At 38.1% G+C, this 16,338-nt stretch overlaps 1 protein-coding gene across 3 annotated transcripts in view; it reads right to left on the reverse strand.

The window, feature by feature from the left end:
- Positions 1-183: 183 nt before the first annotated feature.
- Positions 184-16,338, reverse strand: part of LOC128999226 (rRNA-processing protein UTP23 homolog) — a 44,884-nt gene continuing 28,729 nt past the window's right edge. For 2 of the 3 annotated variants that reach the window (XM_054425623.1, XM_054425624.1), the window contains 4 exons: positions 9,796-9,889; positions 7,285-7,411; positions 6,582-6,731; positions 184-463 (listed from right to left, as the gene is read on the reverse strand). In XM_054425623.1, the coding sequence (XP_054281598.1) occupies positions 202-463; positions 6,582-6,731; positions 7,285-7,411; positions 9,796-9,889 (633 nt within the window). In that variant the 3' untranslated portion in view covers positions 184-201. Of the gene's footprint in view, positions 464-6,581; positions 6,732-7,284; positions 7,412-9,795; positions 9,890-10,998; positions 11,184-16,338 lie in introns of those variants that run through there. The other variant, XM_054425622.1, reaches the window with a different exon arrangement.

Raw genomic sequence — 16,338 nt, forward strand, 5'->3', positions numbered from 1 at the left:
TAATAAGATACTATGTAAGTATTCATATGATTATAATAGTACATAAAATGTAAAATTGTGTTAATAAATCAGTTTATTAGGAATTGCTTATTTGATGTTTCATGACAATGTTTAGATTTTTTCAATTGTTAATTATATGTAAGTATTAATGTGATTGTCATGGTACATAATGTAAAGTCCAGGTAAAAATAAAACTGTTTATTAAGAATTGCTAATTAAACATTCTTTTACATGTTTAGGAAGTTTGATTCTTTTCCTTTTCTTGCGTGTATTTTGGTCTTGTTCATCTAAGGTTTTAGTGTCACTTCCAGAGAGGGCGAGTTTCTTCTTTTTCTTTTTACAGGAAAGGGGGTTAGGTCCACTCTTGAATTTTCTTTTTCTAGGTTTTTCTTCTGATTTATCCCCAAAAGCTGCTGACTTTAAACTTGATATTTTGGCGTCATCAAATCTACTAATTCCAAACCTACGGAACATAAATATTTCACTATCATAAAAATAACTAAACAAAGAATACCACACAAATGTTCAAAAATCAAGAGAAATTAGAAGAAAGCTTATTTTTCTCTCCGAATCAAATTAAAAGTGGCAATTGTAGCCCAGTGCCCCTGTGCAGGGAGAATTTCAATAGCGATATAGCCTAGATATATTTTAACAACGCAAGACATCAGTCTGTGTATTTTATGGTGAAGAGTGAACAATGAGAGTTGATTGGATGAGACAATAGTCATTTGTGTTAGAGTGTGCAAAGTGGCACTTTGCTGCACATAATAGAAATGTTTAAACACACAAGCCACAGGTGAGTGTGGAAAGTTTCTCGAGTTACACATTATTTTTTACATCATACTACACAGAAGCAGGTACTTTCCATCCGTATTGATAGGCTGGAAAGTTGCTCTTTGCCGTGCCTTCTCACGGAAAAGTAACGTAATGTACTTTTACCGTGCACTTAGTCAGCTGATGAAATAAACGGCTAACCGCAACGGCCTATTTTATTTTCTGAAATATAAAAATATTATAATTTATTTTATGTCCTAAATAAATTGTGTTATGAGTTTAAAATTTACTATTTTTTTCTGTGCAGTATGATGTAATTAATCATAACTTACTATAGAATACAAATAAAACCACGATAATCAATTTTTAGTGTAAAGATATTTCTAAATTAAATCATTAAGATTGTGCGCACTTAACTTTCTGATAACACTATTTTTTGGGGCCAACAATTAGATCACACTCTTTACTGGACAAAACATGTTGAGAAAATGTTTTTAAATTAGTTAAGGTAATTTTGTCATTGAGAAGACTGGCACCTTTTTGTAATTTGGACTCGGTAAAATCAGTTTATTATTTGTTAATACACTCACACATTCTTTATGGTAGGCCACCTTTTTGTAATTTGGACTTGGTAAAATAAGTTTATTATTTGTTAGAACACTCACACATTCTGTATGGTAGGCCTATAGAGCTTTTATGGGGCAACAACAATTATAAATCTACAAAGAATCCTCCTACATTTTCAAAAAGTTGCTATTAGGCCTATGCTTAAGCTTCCTTAAGATGCTCATTGTAGAGGTCATTTTTGTAATCTGAAAATTATGATTGTCTTTAGTATTTATATTTTTAGAACAGTATAACATGTAAAAAAATGAGACTTTTGCCAAGACAACAGAATGTTCACACACATTATACAAGAAATCAGGAAAAAGTTCAAATTAATAACTTTAAGGCCGGCCACACACAGAACCAGGCGGGTCGGGGCGCGACAGGGCATGACGAGACGCCTGTCTTAAGCCCTGTCTTGTTGCTGTCACACACAGAATGAGGCAGGGCACGTCAAGTTAAAAGTTTAGCCCCCATAAACCTGAAAATTAATATAGGATTTTTTATTTCTGAGCCTTAAGCCGATTTAGCCAACTTTTAAATTTGACTTTATACTTGTGAGCAGAATAGAAAACAAAATTCAAACAGTCATACCTCCAGAGGTGTGGTTTTTGAAACCCTTAAGATATGAAGGTTGGCCCTCTCTTTTCTCAGTTATCAATACCAAGATAAATTATTAATTATTCAACCACTTTAGTAATATTATCACTGTATAGTCGTTCAAAGGGTGTAATCTTTGGTTGGTGTATCAGTTGTAAAATAAACCTTATCAAAATTAGCCCGTAAGGGAATAAATCAGATGACCGCGCATGCGCAGAATGTTCTGCCTGGCAGCGACTTGCCTCAGGGCATAATTTTCGAGAGCTTCACATTTTGCCCTGAGGGCGCCCAGGGGCGTCTTTTTGACGTGCCCTGCCTCGCTCGGTCCTGTGTGTGGAGCTCCATAAGAGCCCATGCAATTCCCGTCGCACAAGACGCCCCGGGTAGAACTTTCTGCGCATGCGCGGTCATGTGATTTATTCCCTTAAGGGCTAATTTCGATAAGGTTTATTTTACAACTGATACAATTTACATACAAGACTGTAACAATTTATACGACCAAAGATTACACCTATTGATACGACTATACAGTGATGATATTACTAAAGTGGTTGAATAATTAATAATTTATCTTGGTATTGATAACTGAGGAAAGAGAGGGCCAACGTTCATATCTTAAGGGTTTAAAAAACCACACCTCTGGAGGTATGACTGTTTGAATTTTGTTTTCTATTCTGTTCCCAAGTATAAAGTCAAATTTAAAAGTTGGCTAAATCGGCTTAAGGCTCAGAAATAAAAAATTCTATGTTAATTTTCAGGTTTATGGGGGCTAAACTTTTTATTTGACGTGCCCTGCTTCATTCTGTGTGTGACAGCAACAAGACAGTGCTTAAGTCAGGCATCTCGTCGTGCCTATTCGCGCCCCGACCCGCCTGGTTCTGTGTGTGGCCGGCCTAAGAAAGCAATTTCAAACAAAAATCCAACAACTGTTTCTAGAATAAAATATTATAACTACCTTCCTGAAATAATAAAACCTGAAAAGAGTTTTAAATGCTTTGAAAGGAAATTAAAAAGATTTCTTGCAACCAAAGCGCTATACAGTTGAGGAATTTTTCAGTATTTAAATAAATATTGTTTATATATATGTATCACATTCTGTCTAGTTATTAGGCTATATAATGTATGATGTATAGTTCTGAATGCGATTCATGTACAGTATACTTTTGTATATCTGTAAATAAGTATGAATAAATATGAATTGAATAGAAGTATTGTTACGCTACTCGCATGAAAATCTGAAAAAATGAAAATCAGCTGATCGTGGTCGTAGTATATTTAAGTGTTGCCAACTTAAGTATTATGTGCCTAATAGAAGTACAGTAGAACTCCAATTATCCGAACTCCAATTAACCGAATCTCCAATTATCCGAATCGCTTATTTCAACAATTTTAAAATCGTAAAGCTACAGTAATAAGTTTTGCAAAATATCAAAGAATTGTCATTAAACACATTTAGCCAATTTTGGACTTTGATGGAACACTATTGACTTAATAACATGTATAGAACACTTGTACTATGAGCATTGTAAATTGTAAAAATGTTCTGATCTAAATTATTATTAATTAAAAGTTCACTTAGTACCGAAAATGAGGATTTTTCTTTAAAATTCCCAGAATTCCGGTAAAACTCCGATTATCCGAATTTTTGGTTATCTGAATGGGGTCTGGTCCCTATTGATTCGGATAATCGGAGTTCTACTGTACACTGTTTTGTGTTGTTTGGTTGAAATACTGGAGTGCGGCTTTGAAGACATTTTCTTATTTTTTTATCAATAAGTCATTTCTGTAAGTATTCAGGAAATTTTCCATTTTAAAAATGTTGTATAATAAGTCCAGAAGAATGTGTGGAAGTCTAATGAAGTGCAACAAGGGAATTATTATTATTATTATTTTAACAAGGGAAGGGGGGCACTTGAAGAAAGCAAAGCATAATAATATTTCAGCAGGAGGGTTACTGGCTGCCTACATATTTTAACAGTTACATAAACAGTTCACATGCTTCTGACGTTGTAGAAAAAAGCTTTAAAAATATGTGTTGTGAGTCGGTAGCGTGATACTGTCTCAGTACTTCAACCTGAAATGTATCAGTACAGTTCATTCTTGTTCTTCTTGAGGGTTAAGGCAGAGTAAAAGGGAGAGCCAATCTCTACAGTGCAGTCCGGCTAATCCGAACTAATTGGGACCGAACCCCGTTCGGATTAGCTGATTGTTCGGATTAGCCGAAATAACGTAGATAATCAAGATGGAAGCAATTTTAAGGGGTCGTAGTGTCGTAATATGAACGAGCAATACACAAAAACCAATTTTAATAGTCCATTTACTACAACAAAATTAAAAAAACAACAGTTAAACTTAAATAAGCGCATCAGTTAAAGTGCAATATCTAGCGTGTCAACAATCAACTAGCGTAGAGCGATATGAACGGGTGGGCAGACGTGTATGATGTGACGATAATGCGTGCGGACTGTACGTCTGCACGCACTGCTTACCGAGACTGTACACAGTAGCCTACACGTCTGCCCCGTTCTGCCCCCCTCCCCCTCCCCTCGCCAATACACCTAGCTTAATTAATTGTCAGAATCGCAACACAACAACACCTTGATCTAGTCTGCTTTTGTTTACGTAGTGCGGTCAGTCTCCTGTGGATTTGCGTGTGTACGGGTTTTTAGTGTGATAAGTGCAATGTCTAACAAACGTAAACATAACACTTTGACTCTTAAAGATAAGCTGGAAACTTTAAAACGTTTGGATAATGGTGAAAGTGTGACTAAACTAGCGAAAGAGCTGAACGTTGGCAAAGCTACAATTTGCGACTGGAAAAAAAACCGTGCGAAACTTCAACAATATTGCACAACGTCTTCAGAGGTAACCCTTGAAAATCGGCAAACGGCGCGACAGTCGCAGTATGATAAAGTTGACGAAGCGCTTTTTCTGTGGTTCTCGCAAGAAAGGGAAAGGGGAACCCCTTTAAGTGGACCTATCGTTCAAGAAAAGGCAATTCAGTTGAACAATCTGTTAAATGGCGACAGTTCCTTCACAGCCAGCACCGGTTGGTTTGACCGGTGGAAAAAACGTCATGGTATTCGGCAGCTAACTGTCACCGGTGAACAACTTTCCTCAGATCAGGCTGCAGCGCAGGAATACCTTGCTTCATTTGACAATTTAATAAGCGAAGGAAATTATTCCCCCCAACAGATATATAACGCCGACGAAACCGGCCTAAATTTTAGAGCACTGCCAACTAAAAGCTTGGCCTCTAAATCAGAAAGTCGTGCTCCTGGTTTTAAAATGTGTAAGGACCGAGTAACCATTATGGCTTGTTCCAATGCTGCTGGTAACCATAAGCTTCCTCTTATGATGATAGGCAAAGCTGCTAAGCCTCGAGCCTTCAAGCATATAAACATGAAGTCACTTCCAGTGTATTACAGGAACCAGAAGAGAGGCTGGATGGACGGGAAACTGTTTAAAGAATGGTTCCATGACCAATTCGTACCATCTGTTAAACGGTTTAGCCAAGAAAATGACATTCCCCCACGTGCTATTCTTTTGCTAGATAATGCACCGTCCCACCCAGATGTCGACGAACTAACATGTGGCGAAATAAAGGCAGCCTTTTTACCTCCAAATGTGACGCCATTATTGCAACCAATGGACCAGGGGGTTTTGCAGGCTCTGAAGCTTAAGTATCGCAAAACTTTTTAAAGTCCCTAATTGAAGATGATACAATTCCCTTGGTTCAAAAAATTAAACAAACGAACGTAAAGGATGTTGTGTATTGGGCAGCTGAATCTTGGGAAGATGTGACAACTGGGGCGATAAGAAAATCGTGGAAAAAGTTGTGGAAATCGTTAGATTTTGAAGAAACCCCTACCGAAAATGACCCAGTTAACTTATTACCAATGATTCGAAACATTCCCGGTTGTGAAAACGCGGAAGAAGAGGACGTGGATGAATGGATGGCGGCAGACGGTACTAGTGCAGAGACTCTGACTGACGATGACATCGTAGCAGCAGTGACGCAAGATCATGTTCAGGGAGACGAGGGGGAGGGTAGTGATGACGAGCCAGGGGGCGGGGGGGGAGGAGAGGAGAAAGTGACACACAATGAGGCAGCTGCAGCGCTTGACCTTGCCCTTCGCTACTTAGAACAACAGTCTACTGCCACGCCTGCAGACGTGATGTTCATGAGAAAATGGCGGAACTACGCGGCAAAAAACAGACTTACTAAACTGCAGCAAATGACAATGCGGGACTTCATGTCCAATAACAAGTAGGCCTAACCAAAGTTAATTTTTCAGTACGGTATGTGCAATATTTCTTACAAAATAATTCTTTGTTTTATTTGTTTTTTATTACGATTTGTAAATTTAAACTTTACGTAATAAACAAACCATTGTATTCCTTAATTGATTACTCTGTTTATACTTCATTTCAAGATGTTTTACCTTTCCCATTGTATTTTATATAGTGCAAATTTATTAAAATTAATATCGGGAACGTGTTCGGATTAAGCGGACGTTCGGATTAACCGTGTTCGGATTAGCGGGACTCAAGTGTATTTTAAAAAGATAAATCAACCTGCAACAGGCAAGTTTACGTACTGGGAGTTGGCTTTTTCGGATGCAGTTCTGGTAGTCACAACAGAAGGTTCTTCCAAGTGAGGTGTGTGCTGATGGAGATACAACAAAGGTGTTCCTGGAACATTCCGCACAAAGTCCTGCAACTCACGATCTTGAGTTGCTATCACATACCTGTAAAAGTGACAAATCTATCAAATTATATAGGAAATCAGACTAGTAGGGGAAAGTAATGTATATTTCAGAAACTAGGACCCTTTATAAACTTCAACTTTGACACATTGATTGAATCAGTGAGGAATTGAACAGTGTAGGTACTCAAGTTTGGCTAGAAAGACAGTTTAAATACAGTATTTTTATACTGAATCGTAAAAGTTACATCCGTTCTTGTAGGAAATACCTTTTGTGTCCAAAAATATGCTTTAAAATGTACAATTGTAAAAATAATAAAACACAATTTCAACTTGCATTGAGAGTAGGTTTCAACCAGGGGCTTCCTTATGTCAGCAGAAATTTATATCAGTCTTATATGGCCATTACCCATGGTTCGTTTGGGGTATCAGGGTTTTGGTCTATTATCTCAGCTTTTCCCATGCATTTTTCTATACTGAGGACTTAATAGCACCTGCCTCGTTCTGATACCAATTTGTTTCTTGTAGAAGTTCACAAATACTGGAACGCAGTACTTGCATTAGCAGCAGACTTGCCCATTCCCTATCTGACATACCTGGATGAATTATTCTCGCCCAGCATTGACTTAAAGCACTCTGAACCACTGATAGGTTTGGCTGTATGTTGGCAGCAGTGCACAGAGAACTGCTTTACTATCATCATCGCTCCAAAAGCAGCTTTTCCTGAAACAGGAAATGGTAATGAAACCATTAATTATGTACACCAACATTCAGAAGCATAGATTCACCAAAGAGCATTCATAGATAGTATCATAACCTCATCTAAAGCAAGGCCGCGGCGTAAGTGAGTGGCAATGGCATGCCCATTGTCTATACGCTCTATAAAGTAATGAAACATCTGTTTCAATTCGCCAGTGCAGCAGTGTTGCCATTTTTGTCTCGCCACGGCCTTGTGTTGGAGGAGGCTATAATAGTAAAGATGAATTTTTAAAATGAAAGTACCTATACTGTGTTTTACTTTTACACGCAAAAACAGTTGGTCTACATCACTATTGATTAAACAGTTCGGTTGTTTTATCCATCAATTTCACCCATGGATCCATAACAAGAGCGTGTCATGCAGGATATCCAGATTGTGGTGGTTGTCCTGATTTATGAGTGTGTATTCAACTTTGGACTCTGCCCCAGAGCTCCTATACTAAAGTATTGTAATGCGGTCAAGGAACCCTCAGCGCTGTTCGTCATTTTGCCATAAGACTACATTGTGACGGTCTAGCCTATAAATTGTATAATTTGAATAGTTATTTGATTTTATTGAAGCAATACAGTAGAACCTTGATAACAAGACTCTCATGGGGATTATTAAATAAGTCTTGTTATCAAGGTCAACTTCTTATCGAGGTTTACAATAACATGTGATTAGGCAAGGCCACACTGAAAAACCAGGACATAAGTTAGTGCTCGTCAAGCATGACGTCGCGATAGAAGACGGCAATGACGTCACGATAGAAGACGGCAATGACGTCACGATAGAAGACGGCAATGACGTAATGTTTGCCATTTGTGATCAGCTGCTTGTTTTAATCTTTCCTTGGAAAATAAACAAATAAATACCTACCCTACGTCATTGCTGTCTTCTATCGTGACGCCATGGTTGACAAGCATTACGGCCTGTTTTTTTAGTGTGCCTTGGATTAGGGGTAAGATAAAATTCAAGGGGATAGAAAATGACACTTTTTATAAAGGGTGACTTGTTATCTAGGGTCTTGTTATCAAGGTTGCACTGCACTGTAAGACTAAAGTTAAAGTGTACCTGATATTTTTAATTGGAATGAACATGTTTTTGTAAACAATTCTTATGAATACCGGTAAATATTTTAAATTTGAACCTCTTTACAATGTAGCCTACCACATTTATTATAAATTCAAAAATAATAATATGTAGCCTAACATTTTGAAAGGTATGGTGGTAATAGTATAGCCTATTTCATAACAAGAGTAGAAAGTGAGTCATTGCATATTTGAGACATGTTCGAAGTCTGAGATTTATCAAGCACTTTAACCTTCTAGTATAGCCTATATTGTAGCTTTTAGCGAATTGCCCTATTGGGAAGTAGCTATTACTGGAGGTGGCATGGTAAGACCTAGACCCGCGACCAACTTACTTTTTCATTTTGTCCCCAGAGGCCAAAAACTTCATTTGTTCAAATTTTGATACATGTATATACATACATAATGTATATACATACATAATGTATATACATATGTATTATATATATATATATATATACATACATATACACGTCCGTGAAAGCGATAACTTGAGTAATTTTTGTCCAATTTTGATGAAATTTGGTTTAGGCGTGTAAGGCGGGATAAACTTGAATGAGATCACGAACCAGCATGGTCGGACCATGTTTTAGGGGGTAAAAATGGGTTTTCTCATTATTGACCCTCAAAACACAACATTTCCCAAATTCTCTCTAGAACTTTTTAAAGAGCATAAAAATCAAATAATTTAGTATATCAAAGTGTTTTTGTACAGTTATTGGTAACAGAGAAAATTCAAATAATTGTAAATTTTGAATTCCCATGTTATTCTTATGGAGAATATTGTAAAATGTTGTAGTTTGCTTGTTTATTGATATATTTTGATCAAACTTGGCTAATTTTTATTTATTTTGTTTTACTAAAAAACACACTTTATTAATTTCCTTGTAGTAGCAAACCTAATGTTATTTAAATAGATTTGAATGAAAAACAATTCAAATAGAAATTCACTTAGTCGGCAGGTTTGCTGCGGCGGGGGTATTTGGATATAATATTGTCCCAGTTTCAAGACCTTGATTTCATTAGATTAGCCTATATTTGTTGTTGGGTAGTCCTTGAAATTCCATAGCTTTCTGGTAACCATTAATTTATCTATTTCACTATGTACCATTAAATTTGTTTTGTTTGTTTGGAATTGACGTATACCAATTTACGGAATGACTGAATTTAAATATGCAAAAATTATATTTAAATAATCAATTTCCTTTACTGATTTGCTATGTTGAGGCTTGCATCCTATTCTTGATAGGATGTTTTAAAGTTGATATAAATCTTACCCAACAATTCGGTCTCCACTATTACACATGGTGTGGTCAGTAGTTTTACTTCTCCAAGGTATTTAGGTAGTTGTTCTTGAATATTGAGCTTGTTCTGGAATAAAATCACACAAGTCACTGATAGGGTAGAATCTGAAGCTGCATCTGGATAGCTCGGTGGTTATGGTGCTCACCTAGTAATAGTAGCCAATTAATCAGTCAATAACATATGTTTTTATTATTTACAAAATCATACCGTAATTAATAATAAAAACACATGTTATCTGACAATTATCACAAAACCACAAGGCAGGCATAAATTGTACATTACACGCTTCAGTAAACTGCAATAAGCATTTTATACCTATACTCCGTGCCAAAGCTGGTGGCGGGTGAAGGATTATATTAGGACAGCCCAATAGGTGAGCCTACCCCCAATTAGACCGCGCTCGACCGCTTCGGGTCTAGGTCATTATAGCCCCCACTGGGTTAAAAGTGCAATCGGTACAGCTTTTTTAATTAGTCAAATATTACAAAAGTAACTACATAATTGTAGTCTACATAGAATTACAAGAAAACTAAGTCTAAACATGATGTAACTGCGATATTTTAAAGTATTTGGTTTAAACAGGCATAATCAAATAACATGCCAAGTTTTCAAACTTGTAAAAAAACATTGTAAATAGACTTTGTACTCGGTTATTATTGTGTTCCGATAATTTACACTATCAGTGCGGTTTGAGTTTCGATTCGCTTTTATAAACAAATGTATTTATTTCGGGTTTGTAAATCGAAGAGGATTTTACCGTACATGGGTAGGCCTACAGTTTCTTAACTGGGCTAGGTACGCTAATATTGATTGAAACTATCGATTCGATTAGTAAACCTTCATGCAATTTTTTCACCATCAGCATGTTTGGTTGGTTAGGCCTAAACTTAGGTTAGGTTTAATTTTATAAAAGATATATTTTAATCTTAATGAGTAATATTGACTGTTCGATAGTTTAATTCGATATATCGATCGATATTTTCATTCGGTTGTTTGTGCCAACAGATATGGAAGTGTACCCTCGATTAGGCCTATTAATCAAGATTTTCAATTCGATGGTTTCAATCAATATTAGCATAGGCCCTAGCCCAGTTTAGAAACTGTACCCCAGTAATCAGTACCTATCTAGGTAGATATTTAGGCTAATAATCAGAAACTTTAACCCGCTTCCTTACCTTTAAAGCTACATAGCAAAATGTCCCATCAATCAACACTTGAAATGGTTTTCTGAAGCCAAAATTATTACAGTAAAAATTAAGATATTTGTTAACTTTTTTGTGTCTGCTTATCTTCATTTTAGAGTATCAGGGCACTCACTCACAATTCACAAATTATTCAACTTTCACTTAATTTATTTTCGGTTAAACCCTAAAAAAAACGGTAACTACATACAGAGCTTAGCCTTAGATAAACTTATTTAACTTGTGTATTTGTTTATTTATACAAAAAATAGGAAAATACAGGCCGAGGCCAGGCCTAGTGAGTAGTAGCATGTAGTAGTGATGTGACGAGATGAGTTGGCGAGTCGAGTTGACTCGAGTCAAGACCCGAAACTCGAGTCATCTCATTCAAAACTCGAGTTGGTACGAACTCGTACGGAGATTGCCGAAGCTACACGATCTCGTAACGTTACGAGTGCGACTCGCAAAAGCCGAGTCAAAAAACCGAACTCACGGAGAAAGCCGAACCTTAACGAACTCGGGACGTAACGAGTTGACTCGCACTCGCTTTCGGCCAATAGCGTCACAGCTTTACGAGTCGACTCACATAGATTCAACGCTATTGGCGGAACGCGAGTTGAGTTGACTCGTATAACTGAAACCCTATTGGCCGAGTGCGATTATAACCCTTCACGATCCACAAAACGAACTCGTACGGAGAATGCCGAACTTACACGAACTCGGAACGTCTCGAGTCGAGTCGACTCGACTCGTTAATCTGATACGCTATTGGCCGCTACCGAGTCGGCCGACTCGCAAAACTACAACCCTATTGGTCGACTCCGAGTCGTTGCAGACTCACATGATGCATTGGTTTCGGGTCGAGTTTCGAGTTGAGTCTGACTCCCAGAGGGGAGGTAATTGCCCGGTGTTTGAACCGGCACTTCAGGTAGGCCACAGTTATGGACGACTGGTAAGCGCCAGCCCCTTAGGGGGAGCCTCCAGTGACATTCCTCCATCCAGGTTGGTGGGGTGTTTAGCTCTCGGAGAGGTGGAAGTGCGCCATCAATCTCCCATCTACCTGTGACTATGGTTCTCTGGGCTTTGGCCTGCTTGTTCTGTGCGACCAGCATTCAGTGTGGCAAATCCTCGACTTTGGAAGTAGCCTTTCCTGTAGGTGAAATCGGGCAAGTACCCGTAAGCTCACGGGGACACTCTAGGGGAGCGTAACTTTCCGCAGTGTGAGGGCAACGGCTGGGCGCACTCCATCAGCCAATCCCTGTCTCTGAGACCGGAAGGTATGGTTATCTAGAGTGTGGGGAGTTCTCCCTGGAACTTCAATTGAGCAAAGGGTGTCACCACCTTTGGTGGATAGGTTCATCCGGGTGGGACCCACTGACCCTCTTCTATTCCTGCCCCCTTTTGGGAAACCCTGATGGCCTGGCAGTGGTGTTGGGCTAGACGGGCAAACGAAGTAGATCGGGTGCTGGGTTCAAGCCCGCTAGGGGTGTTCAGGGATCTATCGCCTTGGCCACCTCTGGTTTCCCAGCAACTGGGTAAGGCCTCGATCGGGTAGTGGTCCAAAAAGGTGGTTGGGGTTCCCCCCATCAGCTTGCTGGTGGTCCCCTTCTTCCTGGCTTTGATGGCGGGCTCTGCCTGTCAGGGATTGGATAGGTCCCGAGTGTTGCTTGCACTAAATGCGTCAGGGCATTCCACTATGGTCCTTCTGGGTTTCGTACCTGGGGAACCCAGGTGGAGTGACGCTTAAACAAGTAGCCGGTATCCCTGGTTAGGATTGAGGGGAAACCCTCTCTTTGAAGGGTGTGCTTCAGCAGCCGGTGAGCCTGATGACCTTAAATCATCCTCCCATGATGTACCAAAGGTTGGTGCATTAGCTTCGGCCTACATCATGGGGCCCGGGTATGTTTAATTATAGGTACCGGGTTTGCAGTCAGGGAGCTTCATGCTCTCATGACAAAACAAAAAATGGAAATGAGTCTGACTCGACTCGTAACTCGAGTTCACGGCAGTTGGCGAGTCGAGTCACTCGAGTCAGGAAAGTACCCGACTCGTCACATCACTAGTGAGTAGTGATAGTACTTCGCTACTGAGCCGACCCCTCGCACCGCCCCCAGACGAACAACTAAAGGAAGCATGCCCCCCATAGTGACAGTGCGAGTGGCCGCCCCACATCCCTAACTAGTGAAAGGCCGTGGGTGAATATCAAAACAAAACAAATAGTTGTCAACAAAGCCTATAATATTTCAAAATCAACAAATAACAATGTCATCCATCCAAAGAATTACTTTAAATAATCTCTTTCTCAAAAATTTACCCTTCTGAATTACAAACTGGAAAAGTGGTAACTATAAAAGTTAGGCCTAACTATGAATAAATTAAAGATGGTAACTGTAAATATAGGCTACTTTAAACTTTGAAAAAATTAACAATTAAATAAATAATAAATACTATAAACATAAATAACGAATAATAAATTGATTTGGGGGCCCCTTTTAGTATCAAGTCCTTCGAAAAATTTGTATAACAAAATAAAACTTGCGGTTTGAAGGCACAATAGTTCCTTTGGCGGTAGGCGGCGTGGCGGCTTGAAGGCGGAGTGTGTCCTACTGGTTCCAGAAGCAGGGCGACCGGCAGCCCGAAGAGGGAGAAGGTGTAAGGTCTCCCCGGGCGACCCTCTCCGGACGGGGGCGCACATGAAAAGAGCCCAAAAACTCAGGCAGACGCTTGAAAAGCGCCCGGACCTCCAAGGTCCCTCTCAGGACGGTGCGAAAAGAGCCCGGGCTCTTCCTAGAACTTTCACAACGAGTCTTCAAAGGAGAAAGAACCAATAACACAGTTGAAATACATTAATTTATTTTCAATATTAAAAGATTCACTGTTAAAAGATACATTATTAAAAAATAGATTATTAAAAGGCATTTAAATTACTAAAAGATATAGTCTGTTTACCTAATCTAACCTTACCCAACCTAACCTAACCCAACCAAACACAACACTATTTCAGAACACGAGTCAGCGTCCTCCCCAGGTACCTGTGGAGACCCGGGCTCTTTCCATGATTAAGATTAGTGAACCTTTTTGGGGATTAAAATTTCGGGCTCTTTTCATGTGCTCCGTCCGGGGAAGCAGCAGGAAAAAGCCTCCCATCTGGGGACCTCATCCAACGTTCAGCAATCCGCTTAATTCATGTTACAAAAAATTTGGTTCACACGAAGCACAGTCAAAAATGTGGCAGGATGTTAATAGATACCAATTCGGCATAACAACACAAATTTTGACATGAACCGATGACAGTCGCTGGACTTCTGCCGAAAATGTGTCCGACACAGCGGAAAATTGCCCCGGGGTCTGCAGGACTGCTGCCAGACCCAAACTGAACGAGTTCCGGCGCAAGGCCAGCACTCGCACTATACAAAAACACTGAGGCGTGACATTGGTGGGACGCTTGGTGGACAAGTCACGGCTCACTACTATCGATAGTTTTCCGATAGTGAGACTATCGACTGTCGGTACCTTAACTATCGATAGTTTATCAAGCTGAATTATTGCTGTCATAAAAATACAATTTCATCCATATCAATGACATAAAATAATAATATTGTAAACCATATGATCTTAGTACAACTCTACGATGATTATAGCGTTTCTTTGAAGTAATAATTATTGATATATATTATCATCTGGGGTTTGTCCATAGCTTGCTGCCCATCAACGTCAGGCACCAGCCACAACACAACTGAACTGACGCCAAAGAAAGGCACCAAAGCCCAAGTTAAGTTATTAGTCGGAGAAATATAGGATATGACCTTAAAAAATTACAAGAACACGTTTTATGGTTTTATTTTGTAGAGTTGGGTTTGCAGAATGACATACTAAAAGTTGCCAAAAAATCGGTGCACGAGAAAACCACTAAAATCACAATTTAAAATGGCGGCTTTTTCCAACATTGGACAAACTAAAAAAACATATTTCACATGCATTTGTTATGCACATTTTTTGAGATATTTACTTGGGACCACCACCTGTATTTATTGGGTGGTTAGTACTTCATTTTTATATGGAACATGTTTTTGGTCGCCATCTTGGATCCGCCATATTGGATATAGATAATTTTTTTCCAATGTAATGATAGTGTTGTGACACATCATTACCAACTACATTTTTACACTGATTTCAATGCCGAAATCCGTTTTTAAATATCTTTATTCATTTAGAAGATCTATTCAAACGAAAACTCTCCACTATACATTTCCTATGGACGTTTCGTAATTTGAAAAAAATTTTTTAAAACTATTTTTCTTATATCTCCAGTTCTTATTGGCGCTTGTAGTTCGTTCTAGGCTTAAAATGTTCAATAATGTAAGGGCTTTCATTTGAGCTCTTGATCATTAAAATCAGACGAGTTAAAGACCAGCTACGAACCTCAGAACAATATTAAATTTAACTTTTTAGAAATATATTTTTATTAAAAGATTTATAACTTGGGTTGTTCATACGTCACAAAGTTATTTCTGGTCTCAAATTACTCAGTAAATGTTTGGCTTTAATTTTATTGATCATTAAACAAAATCTGACAATTTCAAAATGAGTCATGGACCATAATTTAACATTAAAATGTATTTATATTGAAATTTGTCTTTAGTTAAAGACGTATATCCCCAATTCTAAATAACTCCAAAAACTCTTGATAGTCTTAAATAATTCGCCAAATTATTGACTTTTATTTTAGCTATGGATTATTTTCCGGGAGTTATTATAGGGTTTGGGATATATGTCCTTAACTAAAGACAAATTTCAAAATAAATACATTTTAATGTTAAATTAAGAACCATGACTCATTTTAAAATTGTCAGATTTTGTTTAGTGATTAATAAAATCAAAGATTATAACATTCACTGAGTAATTTGAGACCAGAAATAACTTTGTGACGTAATTAACAACCCGAGTTATAAATCTTTTAATAAAAATATATTTCTAAAAAGTTAAATTTAATATTGTTCTGAAGTTCGTAGCTGGTCTTTAACTCGTCTGATTTTAATGATCAAGAGCTCAAATGAAAGCCCTTACATTACTGAATATTTTAAGCCTAGAACGATCTACAAGCGTCAATAAGAACTGGAGATATGAGAAAATTATTTTAAAACAATTATCCAACTACGAAACGTCCATAAGAAATGTATGGTGGAGAGTTTTCGTTTGAATATATCTTCTAAATGAATGAAGATATTTAAAAACGGATTTCGGAATAGAAATCAGTGTAAGAATGTAGTTGGTAATGATGTGTCACAACACTATCATTAAATTGAAAAAAAAAAATCTAGGTCCAATATGGCG

This window comes from Macrosteles quadrilineatus, unplaced genomic scaffold, assembly GCF_028750875.1.
Source record: "Macrosteles quadrilineatus isolate MER2022 unplaced genomic scaffold, UCM_ALF_1.0 Scaffold_8__2_contigs__length_117827958, whole genome shotgun sequence".
In the NCBI taxonomy this organism is placed as follows: domain Eukaryota; kingdom Metazoa; phylum Arthropoda; class Insecta; order Hemiptera; family Cicadellidae; genus Macrosteles; species Macrosteles quadrilineatus.